Source organism: Protopterus annectens, chromosome 5.part0 (assembly GCF_019279795.1).
Source record: "Protopterus annectens isolate FY-2018-M chromosome 5.part0, PAN1.0, whole genome shotgun sequence".
In the NCBI taxonomy this organism is placed as follows: Eukaryota; Metazoa; Chordata; order Ceratodontiformes; family Protopteridae; genus Protopterus; species Protopterus annectens.
The window spans coordinates 1,807,253,271-1,807,272,246 of record NC_056735.1 but is presented as its reverse complement, the minus strand read 5'-3'; the positions used below and the strand labels follow the sequence as shown (position 1 = coordinate 1,807,272,246).

The 18,976-nt window shown below is 41.4% G+C and overlaps 1 protein-coding gene and 1 non-coding gene across 3 annotated transcripts in view; one reads left to right on the top strand and one right to left on the bottom strand.

Moving 5' to 3' along the window:
• The window catches only part of ZBTB11 (zinc finger and BTB domain containing 11), a 1,204,127-nt gene extending 1,187,478 nt beyond the window's left edge, over window positions 1–16,649 (bottom strand). Inside the window, exon 1 of one of the 2 annotated variants that reach the window (XM_044071594.1) lies at window positions 16,098–16,649. In XM_044071594.1, the coding sequence (XP_043927529.1) occupies window positions 16,098–16,407 (310 nt within the window). In that variant the 5' untranslated portion in view covers window positions 16,408–16,649. Of the gene's footprint in view, window positions 1–15,882; window positions 16,043–16,097 lie in introns of those variants that run through there. The other variant, XM_044071595.1, reaches the window with a different exon arrangement.
• A 1,754-nt stretch (window positions 16,650–18,403) lies between these two features.
• TRNAR-UCG lies at window positions 18,404–18,476 on the top strand. The gene has a single exon. It is a non-coding gene; the product is annotated as a tRNA-Arg (tRNA).
• The last annotated feature ends 500 nt before the right edge of the window (window positions 18,477–18,976 follow it).

The window sequence follows — 18,976 nt, the reverse complement described above, 5'->3', positions numbered from 1 at the left end:
GTTAAGATAAATATCTATGTATAACTATGTAGTGATGGAGTATTGTTCAATGCTGTGTGTTTAAATTTATTTGAAATGTTGAAATGTTTTTAAATGCGTTTTAAGCAACTGCTTTAACATGAGCATAATTTTTTTGAGTATTGCTTTAAATTTTAATGATTATACAAACTGATTAATTCAAGGGGGTATTTAATTTGGTTGGGCGACTTGTGACTTTTTTTGTTCTGAGGAAGTCTCTGTAGTGGAGAGGAAAGCACTTAACATTTTGTAATAAACTTTGGTGTCCTTTTGGATTGTTCACATCCTTCTGGTTTTATTCTGTGGTTTTCTATTTTCTAGTGGTGGTTAAAACATCTAGGAGAAACAGAAGTCAACGATTCCAAAACAGGAACCTCTAGGATCATCATCTCCTGCAACCTCACTACTGCTCCACCTAAGGAGGGAATCAGACCCATGCTATCCAATGCCAAAGCTCTGGGGGAAGAGACAAATCTGAAAGCTTAAGAGTAGACTCCAAACCAACTGATATGGCACTGATGCTTCGGCTCTGCTATACTCTGTGTTAGTCGGCTCTGGAGAACCATCAGTTGAACAGCAGAGAGTCTTTGGATCTGGAGTAGACACCCCAGGGATCTTGGAGCTGATGGCTCTGAAACAGGTCAGATCAGAAAAGGAGATATCAGAGGGAACCTGGACAGATGTCAGCTCCCACACCCAGCAGGGATCTGACCCAGGAGAACCCCCATCTCTACCTGTGCTATAAGGAACTTCCTCATCATCCTGTCCAAGTCTGCTTCTGTAAGACTTCCGGAGGATCGAAGAGAGGACATAGTGAATGGAGACCAAGAATGCTTTTGAGGCGAACCCTCTAAGAAGGGAGAAGGAAGCCTGGATGGAACAGGATCCGAAAGAAATGGGAGTACGGATCCGAGGAGACCTAGATTTTTCAGTTGTCACAGAGACCAACAGATCCAACTTTTTATGAATCTTAGCAGGAGGCTCCACTGAAGGAGCCGAAGTCGGCACTGAGGATCAACTGGAGACCTTTTACAAGACTCCTTCTCTCTAGGTAGAATATCAGATTTAGCTTTCTCTAACTTTGAGGGAGTTTGAGCCGCAGCCACCAAAGAGGAAGATGTACAGGGCAACCCCCCCCCCCCCAACACACAAAACTAATTTGTTCCTACGATTTGCAAGGCCCTAGAATTAAACCCCTGAACAAATCACACAGTTAACATCAAGATGTGCTAGACCAAGGCAATACACACATTCCCTGTGGGTATCCAACTTATGAAGCTTGTGCCCACAAGAAACACAAATTTTAAACCAAGAAGGTTTGTCTGACATCTTAAAGTACAAGAAAAAACAACCAACAAAAATACAACCAATCCACAGGTAAAGATAACCTGAAAAGATTATAAAGTAATAATAATATAAAGATAGTTATTTTTTTTAAATAAAGAAAAGAAAAACTACTAAAAATGGTACTCAGAATAGAAAGAGGTACCAGCAATGGTACCGAAAGAAGTACTAACAATGGTAGCTGATGAAGAAGAGAAAGGGGAGAGAGAAAATGTTTGAGTTAACTAAATACCATAAAGTATGGGAGAGAGGAAGAATAAAATCATTAGTACAAACTCAAGTTAACCTGCTATACCCAAAAAATCCAGCAACACTCAAATGCTCAAGAGCCAGAAATCCACATCCGATACCTAATGGTGGCAAACAAGATCTAAAGTATGTTAGGCTAGCAGGGCACTACAGGTAAAAGGGAAGAGCTTGAGAGTTCCAAGATCCAATGATCTGGTAGAAAAGGCTGAGTTGACCAAAGACTTGGATCTGAACTCAGTTAAGGAATAAATGAAAATGACAACAGATCTATTGTTATGGTAAGTACATAACTTTCATATCCAATGTTGTCTTCTTGGTCTGGCTTCAACTTGCAGGACAGAGTCATCAGCCATCAGCAACCCCAGGGAGGAACTATGGAATGACATTCTGCTACACTGTGGAACAAACAAAAGCACTGGACACAGACTGAATGTCCAGTTTGCAGTGAGAAATAAAGGTATAAGAGCCCACCCAAGTCATGCACACATATCTAATGAAGCTCTAAAGAAAACAACCTGTAGAAGTAGCCATATGGAGTGACCCTTAGGTAGTGCTGAGGCCACCGGGGAACCCAAATGTCTTGGGATCTTCAGATTTGATGGCCAAGCAGCAGAGAGAGAGAGGAGGACCTCTTTACAGTCCTCTCTCTGGGAGCCTTGCAGAACTTACTAGAATGACAGTAACTCTTGTCCGAACCATCGTTTGGAGCCAAGGAAGAAGTGCCAGCCAGGAGAAGACCCTTCAAAACCAGCTTCCCTGGAACCAAACTCCTCACAAATACAGCAGGACGGATCCAGGTGGGCAACCCCGAAGCAGTAGACACACCATGCACATCCTGTGAAAGGAGCTTGTGCTCACAAGCAACACGTTTTTTTTAAAACCCTTATCCATACAGAGGTCTACTTAACACATACAAATTACAAAATGCACACTAAGATTACAATGCTGTTCCTATGTAAAACTACCTAACAGAACAACAGCAACTCTCTAAAGCAGGAAAAAAAAACTGCCACACCAAGAAAACATCAGTTTGGGACAATAATTTGATATAAAAGAACTTGAGTAAGAGGGAGTGTAAAAATATTTGGGAATTGATGAAGGAACAACAATAAAACATGTACAAATGTGAATAAAACTTAGTAATGAATACATTAGAAGACTAAAATTAACCCTGAAAACAGCATTGACACTTAGGAACAAAATACAAGCTATAAACCAATTTGCTCTTCCTGTCTTAACTTACAGTTTTGGAGTAAATGACTGGCCCCAAAATGTGCTGGATAGATTAGACAGGAAAACAAGAAGGATAATTCATGCTCACCAAATGATTTATGAAAATCAGTGCATACCAAGATTAGATTTTCCCCCTACTGGAGGAGGTATGGGCCTCCTTGAAATTGATAATGGGACTGCACATATATCTGACCGCATAACACCCAAATGTAGTGAAGGTTTTGAAACATGAGGAGAATAAATCTAAGATGACTTCCTTGCTTACTCTAGCAGAAGCATATCAGCATCAAGCATGTCTATATTACAAGACTGAATGCTTAGGTGAGCGAACACCTAAACATCGAACTTGTAATATCGAACCCAAAACCTAACGGCACAGGAAAACACAGTGGTTGGCCACGGAAAAAAAAAATAACTTGACACCCAAACTAAGTAGGGGGCTTCACCCCCCCACCCCCCAATGTGGGGGGGCTGTGCTCCCCACATCCCCCTAACAAAATATACCAACTCCGAGATAGTTCTACAGTAGACAAAATGGCAAAATCTGGCGAACAGCCAAAGGAAATTTTCCCTCCGTTAAACTGTCCGTTCGCTGTTTTTTGCTTTCGATATTACAAGTTCAATATTTAGGTGTTCAATTACTTAAGCATTTGATCTTGTAATATAGACCCCGTCAAGCAGGAATGGAAATCAAACAAGTAGATAAAAATCAGGCAGCAACTGAATGTGGCAAAAACAACAAAAGAAAGAATATAACGTGAAGGACCGGATGAGAAGGCAAGAAATGCAGAAAATGCATAAATATAGTTGCAAGTATAGAAAACTTCTGTCTCAAGTTGATCAAGATCAAATGCAGGAATGATTAAGGAAAGGCAAATTCAAACCAAGAGATGAAAGGTTAATATTGGCGGCCCAAAACAGCAGGCTATGTACACTTTATTTAAAGTCTATTGAACATGTGGGAGAAACAGACAAATGTAGGTTTTGTAAAACAGAATTGGAAACAGTTGCACACCTCATTGCTGGTTGTGACATACCAATGGCAGAAGGACTATATACTGAAAGGCATAACAATGAGGCAAGACTTTTGCACAGGGGATTGTGCAAAACATTACGGTATTGAAGTGGCTGAAAAACACTGGAAAACATAGGCCACAAAGCATCACAGAAAATGATGAAGTCTACATCATATGGGATCACCCATTACCAACAGCTCAAAAGACAGATGCTAGAAAACCAGATATAGTGGTCCAAGAAAAGAAGACAAAAGTAACACTAATCACAAAGTCATAAAATATCAGGATATGCAGGCTGAAACAAGAGCAATGTGGAAGAAAGGTACAGAGACAGTTCCAATACTAGTACGAGCCACGTTTCTTATAAAAAAGAATCTAGAATCATATTGCACAGTGGTGCAGTGGTTAACATTGTCACCTCACAGCAAGAGGTTCTCCGGTTCGATTCTCGGCTGGGGTGCCTTCCGTGTGGAGTTTGCATGTTCTCCATGTGTTTGCGTGGGTTTCCTCCGGGTACTCCGGTTTCCTCCCACATTCCAAGGACATGCATCTGGAGCATTTCTCCCCGGGCCTCCGCTGAAAACAGGCTCTGTGGAACCTAGTCGGACTTTCCCGGCCAACAAATGATAAATAAATAAAATATTTATATATGGAATAGTTGTGTAAGAACTTAGCATAACCGTAGATGTCCTTCTCTTCCATGTTGCAGTATTCCTAACTGTAGGGAGGTTGTTGCCTGCAGCACCGTACATCTGGCCAGTATACCAAAGTCTTAGGATCAGGGGTACGTGCACCTTTGTATGTCAGAGCCATAAACTGGCATCGGCTATAAAAGTGACATCTGCACGTACCCACTTCAGAAAAGACTGCTGCATACAGTAGTACCCCTGGGAAGCAAGAAAGGAAAACTTTCAGATCCACATATGCTACCAGTCCAGAAGGGAACCTAATATAGGTATGTGCCTGCTGCTGTGCCCCATTTGGATGGAGAGAAGGTAGGGAAATGCCACCCCAGATGGATAAAGAGAATAAGAGGGGGTAGAAGGGGGCTGAATACTGCAACATGGAAGAGAAGGGCATATAAGGTTATAGTGAGTTCTTACACAACTATTCTATGTCCTTCTATTCTCATGCTGCAGTATTCATAAATGTAGGGAGAGTACCAAAGCTTTAGGTATGAGCTTGGGAGATAGGTTGAAGGGCCTGGTCTACGAGACCTTGTAAAACTAACCTAGCAAACCCAATTCTGGCTCTAGAGATCAAATCTAGCTTGTAGTGCTTGGTAAAGGTATGGACTGAGGACCAGCTGGTCACTTCCAGTATGGAAGCATAGTCTATCCCCCTAAAAAAAGGTTGCTGAAGAAGCAGCTGCCCTAGTAGAATGAGCTCTCAGATTGGCAGTTAAATCTTTTCCATGAAAGGAATAACAAATAGCTTTAGAAACCCAAGATGATATAGTCTGTTTAGAGACTGCTTTCCCCACGGCCCTTGGGTGAAAGGAGACAAACAGCTGGTTAGGCTTTCTAATGGATTTCATCTTGTCCAGTTAACACCCAAGTTGTCTATGAGCAGCCAAGGAAAGTGGAGTTCTTTCAGAGGAGTTTTGAGGTTGAGGGAAGAAAACAGGAAGGTTAATAGTCTGATTCAAGGACAGCTCATTAACCACTTTAAGCATGAAGGAAGGATTAGTCCTGAGGGAGGCCCTGTCCTTGTGGAAGATTGGGTAAGAAGGGTGTCCTTGTGGAAGATTGGGTAAGAAGGGGTAGCTCATCAGGGCTTGAATGTCTGAGACTCTCCTGGCAGATGCGAGGGCTACCAGCAATAGCGTTTTACGTACATAGCTTCAGTAATGCTGACTGAGCTGGTTCAAATGGTGGTAGGTTGAGTTTCTCAAGGACAAAATTGAGGTCCCATGAAGGAAGCATCGGTTTATGAGGGGGTCCGATATGGAGGACCCCTCTTAAAATAGTTTTACCTCTAATCTGGATACCAAAGGAGGTACCAAGGGAAGACAAGTGGAAATGGCTGACAAGTGTACCTTAACGGAAAAGAAAGTCAGTCCTGAATGTAGAAGCTCATACAAGTAAGATAGGACCACAGGAACAGGAATAAGAAAAGATTTTGACAAAAAGCTTCCCAACCAAGAGCTGGTTCTGTTTAACTATGTTTTAATTTCCGTTTCCTCTTTAGAGTAGAAGGATGCATTGGTTTAGAAGCAGATGCCTGGGAGGATGGAAAAATGGGAGTAGGCCCCACAGACGAACTGTGCTTCCCCCTCACCATCAGGAGCTGACGGCTGATCAACCTCAGTGGACATGCTCTGCGTTTCTGCCGAATCGGCTTCGACCATGGTTCCCAGTTCTAGCTGTGAAACGTACGTCCGATGGGACCCTGGGCTAACATCTGCCACGAGAGTCTCGCCAGACTCCTGAGGTGCAGCAGGGGTGTCAGGCCTAAATTTCTTAGCCTTCTTCCTAGGCGGCTCATCGGACATACCTACCTCACCCTCCATGCCTAACGAATGTCAGAGTCTCTGGTTTTCTATGTTTTAAGGTAGCCATTTGCACCACACCACACTCATCACATAGTCTCACTAAATCTACACCACCAAAATCCACACATAGTAACATAAAAACATTTGCGGAGGCTCTCAATAATAATCTGTCTAAGCAACAGAGACCTCCAAAGCAGAAACGCAAACAACCTCCATCCCCCAACACTACCCAAATGACACATAGCCCATAGACTCGTGTGCCACTCAACCACAGCCAATAAGGCAAAACAACGTACCCAACACACTAGTCATAGGTGACTCTATAGTCAGGCACATTGATGTCCCACTCAGCAGGCTAAACAAGGAGAAGGTTACTGTCAAGCTGCCTGTCGGGTGCCAGGATCCGCCACATAACCCACGCACTCAGGTCACCCCACAACAAGTAAAAAATATGACTCTGTCATTGTCCATGTTGGTGTGAATGACCTGAGACATACCACCCTGGACTACATGAAAAGAGACATGGAAGAGCTCTCCGATCTTGTAGCCCAGGCAGGTATGACCCTAGCCCCGAGTAGCATTCTGCCATCGCCCAGAATGATACCGCAGTACAAGGACAAAATGACTGACTTCAACAATTGGCTATGCTTCTGGTGTCATTCTAAGGGGATCCAGTATCTGTCTGCTTGGGATGACATGGTCGACAGACCATGATGCTTTGCCACAGATGGCCTGCACCTGTCACCCCTGGGATTCCAGATACTGGCTAAGGCTCTTGCTGCTCCTATAGTGCCTTTTTTAGGCAAGGTTCAAATAACAAACAGGCAAGCAAAAACTAAGGATAATGCTAGAAGTCTAAATCTCAAAATGCACTCACTCGAGGCACTCCTTAAAATGGAGAACATCGATATCTGTGCAGTGACTGAGACCTGGTTCAAGGCTCCAGACAGCACACCTGCACTACCAGGCTATAACTCATACCACACTTTTCGGCCATGTAACCTGGACCGAAACACCAAAGGCAGAGGTGTGTCCATATTCATTAAGGATATCCACACCTCCAGGCTAGTTGCTCAGCACAATGCATCCGAGGTTATCCAAGTGCAACTAACTCTGGGCAAAACTGCAATCCAAATTGTAGCTTGTTACAGATCCCCCACCATGCCCCAGGATTCCCACTCCTCTTTTCTTGATGTACTGCAAAATATTAGGGTTCAACCAAACACCCTAATAATCAGTGACAAACTACCTCACCATTAACTGGGAAAACTACTCGTGTACCAACTCCTTAGCTCAACACCTTCTGGAATTCATAAACTCCAATGCCCTGGATCAACTTAACACCCCCACCAGGAGCAACAATATCCTAGACCTAGTCATTACCAACATGAGTGACCGGTATTCCACACCTGAAGTCAACTCCTCGTTGTTCCGATCATCGGATCACCCTTGATACCCACATCCCACCCCCATTAAGGAAACCACAGTAAAAAATTTCTCCAAAACCAACTTCATGCTTCTTAAGACAGAACTGGTGAACTTCATGATATCCATGCATGTGGGCAACACAGTTACAACCGCTGAATCCTACACAAATGCACTCTATAAGCACTTACACGAGAGCATGGATCGTGCTAACCCAAACAAAACCAAGACGCTATCCTCCAAAAAAAGGAAGCCAATCTGGTGGTCCCCTGCCATGAACAAACTGTACAACAGAAGGAAGAAACTGCTGCAAAAGAGAGTAAAATCCCATGAGTGGAGGAGCTCCCTGGTCAGCCTCAGTAAGAAGCTGAGATCCCTTATAAGATCCTCCAAAGCTAGCTACGAAAACAAAATCACCACTAATTCCAAGGGCAACCACAAAGCATTCTATAGCTATGTCAAGAATCTCGATGGCAACACCCAGAGATGCTGCGAGTTACAGCACAAAGGCACGAAAATTACAGAACCAACTGATATTGCCAACATCCTGGCAGATAGGTTCAGTGCTAACTTTACCCCCTCTCACCCCCTAAAGGGCCCATATCTATACAGGAAGAATGCAGAGTCCCTGTAATCACAACTATGCAGGTAAAAGCTGCACTCTCTAAAGCCAAAAACACAGCATCCATGGGACCGGACAACATCCTAGGCTGTGTTTTACATGAACTTCAGAACGAACTGGCTCCCCACTTAAGCACCATGTTCAATAATAGCCTTGTATCAGGCTTTGTGCCCACTGAATGGCACACAGCAACAGTTCATTTATTTTATTTATTTATTTAGCTATAAGTAACAGCAAACAGTTATCCCACTCCACAAAAGAGGAGCCACCACTGATCCTGGGAACTATCGACCTATTAGCCTGACGAGCCTGGTCTGCAAGGCCATGGAACGTATCATCATGGAACTCAAAGACATTGGTAACCTCCAAACTCTTGGATCCCACCCAGTTCAGGTTTGTGAAAGGCAGAGCATGCCTCCTGAACCTGATCGACTTCTCTGAGGCAGTCACCAAAGCCGTAGATGAGGGTAAGGTGGTTCACACAGCCTATCTTGACCTCGCCAAGGCTTTCAACACCATCCCCCATTCTAGAATTATAGCTAAACTCACTAAACTAGGTATAAATCCCTACGTCACAAGATGGGTTTGCCAACTGGCTCACTGACAGAACCCACACTGTAAAAGTTGCAGACTCCAAATCTGACCTCAAAGCAGTGACAAGTGGAGTACCACAGGGTTCTGTCCTGGGACCTCTCCTGTTTGGTATCTACTTTTCTGAAGTACAGGCTAACAAAGAAGGCCTCTGGCTAACAAAGTTGGCAGATGACTGCAAACTAGGATCCATAGTCAAGTCCCCAAATGATGTGGACATCCTACAGAAGGGCCTCGCTGAGACAAATGCCTGGTGTCAGAGCCATGGCCTCAAGCTCAATGCCAAAAAGTGCAGTGTCATCCCCTTTGGTAAAAACTCTATACCCATGAACTACCACATAGGCAGCAATCTACTTAACATTGAATGCGTGATAAGAGACCTTGGGACCCAGGTGGACAGTAGTCTCTCCTTTGATAGTCACATCACCACAGTAGTCACACTGACCGCCTCAAAAAACTCCAGCTTTACTCTGTAGCATATCACCTACTCTGAGGTGATCTAGCCTAACATATAAAGCTATGTCAAACCCGGAGCTGTTGGACATGCTACACCTAAAGAAATCCCAATCCCTCAGAGCTACACGGTCTAGAGACCTAAACCTTGTCACCACAATAAACAGGAGATGCTGGAGGGATAGATTCCTGTCCCAGAGACTTCCCATACTCTGGAACAGGCTACCCATCTATGTCAAGCAAAGTTCTTCATTAGCACTCTTCAAGAAAAATCTTGATGAGTGGATGGGAAATAGGAAATACACCCCGGGGATCACTTCTGTGTCTCTGCTAGACAGTGGCACAGGAAAATAACTTTCTTGGGTGGCGTAAGCCAGGGAACCTTGTTGGCTAGGCTTACATAGGCCCTTGGGCCGATAGCCTAGTACCTACCTATGAACATATACAGGAATGTGCTCCACATGCAGAAGGGCCTCAACATCAGGTAACTTGTTATTTAGCTCCCTAGCACTGAGCAGAGATGATCTTGTGCTTTACTAAGGAAGCAAAGGCTTCCGTCAGCATATAGAAGCAATTGTCAAACATCTCATCCCATTCTAACATATAAAGGCCTAGAACAACACAAGCCATTAGCCAGTTGTTAAAACCAACCATTTCTTTTTTCTACTTTTGCACCATACTTGGCGAAGGAAGAATTCTGTTCAATATCAAGGTCTTTCCCATATAAGTGACATGTGTGGAGAGCTCAGGCATGGCTCTCTGCATATTTCTTAGGGTTTTGCATGCCGGGTCTTTTACACCTAAATAGACCACCAGCATGTCATAATTTATTTATTTTTATTTTATTTTACATTTGTTGACCAGGGCTAGTCTAACTGGATATATGTCCATTTTCAGTAGAGGCCCGGGGAGAAAAGCTCCAAGCATGAACAGTAATAACAAAGACATGTAAGAAAACAGTACAGTGGTAGCATTGGTTAAAAGCAAAAATATAGTGATGTAATTATAGAATATAGACATTATGCTAAAAGTTATATTAAGTAGAACAAGACAGGTGAACTAAACATAAAGTGGGTATGAGCACAACAGAGTAAAGTCCTTATGATTTATCCTCTTACTATGAAAAAAAAGAAACAAGATTAGGAGGCCTAGGTTAGTTACACTGACCGCCTCAAAAAACTCCAGCTTTACTCTGTAGCATATCGCCTACTCTGAGGTGATCTCCGCCTAATCATTCTTATCTGGTTTAAGGTCACTGAGGGCCCTTGAAATGTCAGCTACCTTAGCTCTTGAAAGACAACTTGCCATCACCCCTGTTTTTATTCAGTTTCATGAGAGTAAAATTGGCATACCCGACTATGGAATCACCAAGCACTAGTGCATTTTTACTTGTGTCTAACAAGTGTATTGATGCACTGAATCTGGGATACTCTACCACAGTGACTCTTAGCTGTGGTTGTAGAAATAAGTGTTGCAGTGCTTACTTTACATTGGGTACTATTTTTAATGGGCCTTGGAGGCTTGGACGTGAATTTTTTTTATAGCCTAAGCGTACTATACATTTAAAGTAAGTTTGTGTGGAATGCTATGTTAATACATGCTGCTCACAGGATGCATTAGATTGTGAGAGTGGCCTCCAGTTTAGTCAAGTACATTCATTTCTCACAAACATAGTGCCAAATTAAGCAATAATTAATGGTCTGTGAGCATCAGGCAATTTTTTACACTTCCCAAGTATAGCAAATGCTATGAATACGGTAACTAAGGTGTGGGTTGGGAGGGTGGCCTAACGGTTAAGGTGCTTGCCTTGCAAGCACAAGGTACAAGGTTTGAGTCTCACAAGGCATAACTGGCTAGGCGTAAAATGGCTCACAAGGGCAGTTAGCTTAGTACTAATCTATGAACCTATGACCCATCTTGTCAACCTTCTGTTTTAGTCCAAGAACATCAGTACAGGGACTCAAACACCTGCTCTGCTGGTTTACAGTACTTAATACAAGTCAATGGACTAAATCATATTTAGTACTAAAACTGTTATAATAGCTATAAGCAGTAAAATGTGGACTAACAGCTGTTGGTTTATAGTAATGAATATAAAACAAACGAAGAAGACCATTTAACACTAAAACAAAATCATTGCTATTAAAATTATTTAATTGTAGAATCTGACTGAAGCGCTAACACAGTATGTTGTAATAATCCACCCTAATTGGCTTAATAAGGCAAATTCAAGGTGCTACATTTGGTAATTTTTAATATGTGAGGCATGTAAAAGAGAAACGGTAACAGAAGAGACCGCAGTCCAAAATTAATTAAGAACATCGGAAAAATGCTACATCTTAGAAAATGACAAGTGGTACTCACTCGAGATTGGGTTTTCAACAAGGTGATTTGTATTTCACTTGACTAGTCCCAATAGTTTGGCTTGCTTATAAGATACTGTTGGAAACTACAGTTTGTTATATGGTATAAATTAAATACCAGTTGTGCATATTATTCTTTATTTGACTAAAGAGGATGGCCATCTGAATTGTTCTATTAAAAGTAACTAGTAAAACAACAGACAATGACCTCGTACTCTGGTGGTAAGACACACACGTCAAAAGAGGAACATACATGTGACTGAGGAAGTATTACAAGTGAGAAAGAACATGGTATACATATGTTTTGAGAGTGCAATGACTGTACATATTGAGCAAAGTTTAAGCCTGAACTAATAAAATAATGAAGAAAATTTGAGTATGAAAGGAAATAGGAGATATTTGAACATCAAACAAATAATGCAAGAACAAAGAATGGTAGCTCATGAAAGTCATGTAACAAGCAAACATTGCAGTGGTGAGTTCAGTCATATAGTGCCATTCAGCACTATGCTAACAATATATCGATTTTTCCCAGTATCTTGATGAAGTACATTTGGGAAAGAGGCTCCACATAAAATGAACAAAAGAGGAAAAGATTATGATATGCACCTGATTGAAGGTGTTATGAAAGAAAATGACAGTAGTAGTAAATCAAATAAATGTGAAGAGATTAAGAGACAGTAAAGCTGCACCCAGCCTTCACCTCAGGAAAGATGAAATGTATGCCACAATGACAGTAATATTGCTTTCTCTACCAATATGCTCCCATCAGCTGATAAAATGGTGTATGCCCTAGAAAATACAATTTTTTTGACAGTAGTATAGTACGAAAAAGAATGCTGTTATTTTACACAAGTAAAGATGCACCATGAACAGATATATACAACAGCTGTGATAAATATGATTAGAAATGTCACCTTGATTAACTTCTGAGAGCAACAAACTACCTATCCCCAACATGGAAATAATGTACATAAGTAAGTCTCACTGCACCCCAAAGAAACCAAATGCATTCTGAAACACTTCTTTCCTTCCTTGCCCTCCAAAACGCATTCTACTCCACCATGTACAAACCAATTAAAAATAATGAAAGAACACCACAATTACCTACAGCACACTCCGAAATAGTAGTGAAAACACTCAAAGCTATGTTGTCAACGATTCCTATTTGTATGGAAAGCTATATTTTTTCCATAAAAATGGCCACACCTTTCATAACTAAATTCTTTTTCCCCACTGGCAATCCCCCCCTTATTACTAGTGCTGCCCTAATACCCAAGAAAATACCTCTTCCCTTCTTACTTAAGGCATCCAACCAATTTAGCACTAATGTCCATGCTTTTTTCTCTTGTCAAAACATTGGAATGGGTACTCTAGAAGTAAGTTTTAGACGACAAGCAGAAGTACAGGCTTCTCTCACACAGCCAGCTAGGCTTCAGAAAAGGCTTCATCATCATTTCTATATATTCAGTAACTGATACTACTGTCTAATAAGGAAGAAGACTTCCTTACAACTACTGTCAATTTAAAAAGCTCAACTTCAGAAAAAGATACATGATTAGTAAACCAATCTTCGATATTCGAGTCAGAAACTCATTTAAGGTCTATTTACCCCACCTCTGGAGTTCCTCAATGCTCCACTCTGGGACCTATACTTCTGTCTATGCATTAGCCAGCTTAAAATCTAATATAAGCTTGCAAACTTTTTTATGCAGACAACCTCAAGTTCCTTAATCTTAACACATAATTTCCTTAGATACAATCTATCCAAAGATAAGATAACTAAATCAGGAAAAACAGACATATGTTATTCACCAAAGATGTTTACCTGCAACATTAAATATGTTTCTATAACTAGGACATGGCTGGAATAGTCTAGCAAAACTACTAATTTTAGGACTGAGAGTAATTTCTTAATACCTGAGGCTAAAAAAAATCCCTTTTCCCTATACCTGAGCACGTCCTTATTAACTACTTTTTGCTGCACTTATGACACAGTCACTGCAGTCTGAACAGGTGAGGTATGAAAGAATGCCACTGTCTAGTCCTTAATTAAAAGAAACCTGATTGAAGCTACAACCATTTTAAACCTATTACATCAGACCTGCTGCCCCTTCCATGTAAACCTTTGCTGCCTATGCCCTAGTCAAGGTTGAAAAGGGCATTTCAACTAATCTACCTAATGGTTGGGAAAAAAGCTACATGCCTTAATGATTTCTGCATTATCCTAAAATATATGTTGCTTGATGACCACTGAACTGGACTGGCATCACAGAACCAAATTCAAAAATACGCTATTTTGCAGAACAAAAACAAAGCAAAAACACTATAAATTATTGCATTACAGAAAGCTTTATCAAAACTTTTGAAGAGATACCAGAATTAAAACACATACCTGTACAAATTTTGCACAAACTTGAATGTAATAAGTGCCAGGCATGTATAAATGGTCTGAATAGTAAATATCATTAAACTGCATCATCACATGACTGAATTGAAACAGAACATTGTGACAGCTGCCACTGTCTTATACGCAATACATCATTATCACCATCATCAAGCCCTTCCACTCTCAATTTTCTATACAGGCAGAGGGTGTTGCATCAACTGTTGCCACACCTGAGGCTTCAATACCACTCCAAATCATCTGCTTTCCTGCACATGTGCCTGAACCATTACAATCCGTCATCCTGACCTTCTCTGCAACTTGAGCTACCATTGGGTTCTGCTCTAATGCCAGCATTTCTGCATATGTCCCACCGTGTACACCCTGCCACCCACCTCAGACACAATCTCCATTCCCTCTAGCTTCCTCAATTGCACTGCCTTTACTGTCCAAGTTGCTTTTGTACACCTTACTATTCAGTTCACTCTGTGCCAGTTGGCTGCAGCTCCTGATTCTAGGTTTAACCTCCTCGTTTAAGCCTCCCTTCTCAACCACCCCTTACAGACACTTTGAAGCTGTAATTTGCTCAACTACTTTCCCTTCTATAGTTCGTCCTTTTCTGATTTCCTCCAATTACTGCAATGACAACTGTCTTGTCTATAAACAGTTTCTTCCCATGTGCCTTCAGTTTTGCTTTTCAGTCTCCTACCATTTAAGGACATTGCTGTTTTGTGTATGCTTGCAATGACACATAACTAACCTAATCCCTCCTACTTACTTACTAAAGGAGTCCATCACGAACATGAACAGACTCTTAAAAAATAATCATGGAATCAGCAGCACTCCCCAATCAATATATTCATTAGCAGTTGTCCATTTCACATTCCAGGAGGCCAACCTTTTAAACTTAACTGTATCAGCTATAACCAAGCTGCTAAACAGCAAAACAAAGAACTATATGCTAGATAAAGGTAGCAAATCCTGAGAGCTTGAAACACCTGAAACATCTAGCAGGTAGACGACCTCACTAATCATTTACTGAACATCTAGCAGGTAGACGACCTCACTAATCATTTACTGCTGTGAAAAAAATATCTGCTACGATCAGCTGAGTCTTGCTCTCTCACATAAAGCTAGATCTCCCACTAATGTGGCATATCTCAAAATAGAATATATCTGCCTTACAATGATGCATCACCCATACATTAAAGGCTACTTAAATGCCCACACTCGAAAGCAAGTAATACTACAAACTAGCCAAAAACTGTATTCCAAGCCCATTACAATAAACCACTTTATTTGGTTCCTTCTGATGCACAGCTCTCAACCAATCAGGGACAAAGCTCTAGAGAATCAGGGACACTTAAGTATTATTAACTTGAGACATTCACAAAATAAGATAATCTGAATTAATATACATTTTATGAAGTAAAAAAGTCTAGTAGAACTCCATTATTATTATTTATTAAGTGGGATTCACCACCTTTTCTCAAAAAGTAAACAGTTTTAGAAAGCATTAAGACAGAAATAAAATTAAAGGCAAAGTCGGGGACAGTGGTAAGCCGTGCTCCAGCCATAGTACAAGTCTCGCTCTCAAAAGATGTGAATTGAGATGCGTTTAGTCTAACACATATCACGGAACAAGACAATTTAACTTATGAACCTAAAGTAAACAAATGGACACTAACAAGAATTAACTGATTGTACCCCCCTAGCGGCTGTCAAGAACCCACAGCAGTGTCCTTCCAGATTGAGTCCCCCTTGCGTGTAACCGAATACGTGCAAAAACAAGGTGGGCAACCCACAACAAGCCGGGTTTCCAGTTTAAAGCCCGGACGTATAAAACGGTACGCCAATTTCTACTTTAGTTCAACCAATACGGACAGTGTTGTCTGCTACCCACCTCTCCACCAGTACTTCTGCGAAAGCAGATGCCAAGTCTGATGGCGAGTATTGTGTGTGCCATCAGTAGATATGTGAGCTGATTCAATTAATTTCTTCCGTTTGTCGGCCTGTAGCACAACCTCCAACTCGGCGAATTTCTCTCTGTCCTTTTGGCGGCGTTGGTAATAGAGAGTGCCGCTGCGAACTACATAGCAAGCAGCAGCTTTACGAATTTTGCGTTTTGCATTGCCTTCTGTCCCTGGTGCATACGGCTCCCGCTCGTTAGTCAGGTAGCGTAGAATAGCCAGGTAACTTTCCTCCGTCGACATGCTTTGCTTGCCGTTTCTTCTTAGTTGTCGTCCCTTATACCCCCAAGCCCGGCAAAGCTGGGGCCAGCTACGTTTCACTAAGTACGAATCGTTACTCCGACTAACGAAGTTATGATTTTATACTACACTTAATGCATAAAAATGGGATGTAAAAAAAATATTTCAAAAGGAACCTCACTTTTGACCGAGCGGGGAAGCTTGCACGGACAGACAAAATGGCTGCTGCACAAACGGATATGATGTCACAAGGATGTAGTTGGGACGGGAAGAATTTTTATTTTTTTTCCTAAGCTAGGAAACCAGAAACAAGTAGTAGTGATCACGTAGGTTGTAAGTTTATACGCACGTATATACTCAACACCCCAAACGTCTTTTTTATATACTTGTATATGGTTTCTAGGTCTGTCATACTTCTCGCCCCTTTTAGCTCAAAAATTGTGGGCAAAGCCTAAAATAATGGGGGACAGGGCCCAAAAAATAAGGGCAGATTGTCATAAAATTAGAAACGTGCTACATTAACAGGATTGGTGTTGGCATGCATTTTTTGAAGGATGTAAAGTCTGAAACTCGTATGTATGTCATGATTTAATAACGTCAGTCCTCGGTGTCTTGTTTAGAAAGGCACAAATTATTTATGGACTGACTAGAAAGGTATGGGGTGCATATACCAGGTGTAGACTTTTGGTTGGTTATAAGACAAGTACTTTTTAGTAAAATACATTGAATTGTGCAGATGGTCCTCTCTCGTTCATTAAAAAAAAGATATGAGCTCTAGTTTCTGTCCTGCAGTGCTCAAGTTGAAATTACAAAGTATAATTACATGGAGCTTATACAGTACTGACTGACACCACAGTTGGAACGCGGCATGATATGGCTGCACGTTAAATTTATTTTAGGCGTCAACGCGTTACCAGGGCATTCTTTGCGAGCCTACACAGCTGGTGGGAGGGGCTACTGGGTATTGTAATTTAGTGGTGCCTCTTAGAGTTGCACTACGTATTTTAATATTTAGACGGAATTAAGTTATGGCAGGTAAGTACAGGATTTATAGATTGCGCGGCAACTGTCCAGATGTGCATTAGAAAAATATTAATACCTCTGTTCAAGAGTCATTAACAAAGCCAGCCACTGGGGACAATTTTTGAATTTTGGTGCACTGCACGTAAAAAGTAACTAGAACATGTTTTGCATTAACAGTAATGTCTGGCATTATTATTTTAATGTCTGTCATTATTGACTGAAAACTCTAGTGATTTGTCAGAAAATCCTACATTTTATGAGGAATAAGGCAGAAATATGAGGCAAAATCGGGATACAATTAAGAGGAATGTAGTGTATCTTAAGAAACAACCTGTAATGAGAGACGGAAAAGCATTTCAGAGAACAGCCATGAATGCTGAATACTGTTGATTAACTAATATATATATACAGAGTAAATTTATAGGACAAGGAACCATTTTTTGTCATTCAAGTAGGCTGATAAAAGTAATGAAAAATGTTGTTAACTTGGGGGGGAGGGGGGTGCAGGCTTTGCCTTAGCTGGTCTGGTTATTTAGCGAAGAGCTCCATGACACCCAACCCCCTGCACATCAACTGTTGTTCCCATGCTCTTCATCTGTAAGTGTACCCATACCACTCTGTTTACTTTTTTCTTATGGTATGCAATCATATTTTTGACTTTGCATTCATTCAGTCAGCACATCCTAACTAGTCAAAACTGCACTCTGATAACTGAGTGTGGCAGAAGCCATAGGATCATAGGAAATTACTAGGCTAATGACCCTAGGCACCTAATGCCCATGTTCAAGAGGGATATAGGTGGAACCCCATGTGGTGAATTTACGGTTACCAATCCAATTGCCCAGACTGCGTTTGAAGAGGGCCAGTGAGGTACTCTGTTTGACATGAAGTGGAAGTCTGTTCCAAAGGTGTGGTAACCTCTGGGAGACAAGTCTTTCCCTCCTGCAGGTTCTATTAATGTTGCATACTGAGTTAGGGTCTTGTGGCTTAATGGATAAAGCATCTAACTTCGGATCAGAAGATTGTAGGTTCAAGTCCTACCATGGTCTGCCAGTGAGCTAGAGTGAGTATGCCCTTGTACCATTTGATTTGCAGATATATAGCATTGCCAGTAAAACAGGGTCAGAGATTGCCTTATATGCAAGGCAGAGATAGCCTCTGAATTGTCTGTATGAAACAGAATAAACTATCAGTGACTTCAGATGATTCACATACAACAGATGCTGAATACTTTGAATTTTCCTTTTGAGGAACTTTTGTGGTTTCTCCAATTGCTGCAGGTGCCTGAAAAGGTACAAACCAAAAGAGGCACTGCACTCAGTTATTGGGCTGATGAGGCAATTGCCTTATTTATGAGATGAGCAGTATAAAATGCCCTTCTTACCAATGTCTCAGCGTTCAAAATAACCAAACGGAACCAAATGAAATAAACGCTGGTCCCCTGTGTCTTGACACGCTGGTGAAAACAAGGTCACAACAAAGGCAAGGAAACGGAATGTAAAAACCAGATATTTATTATCCAAAGTTCACTCCTTAGTTCGACCAATTC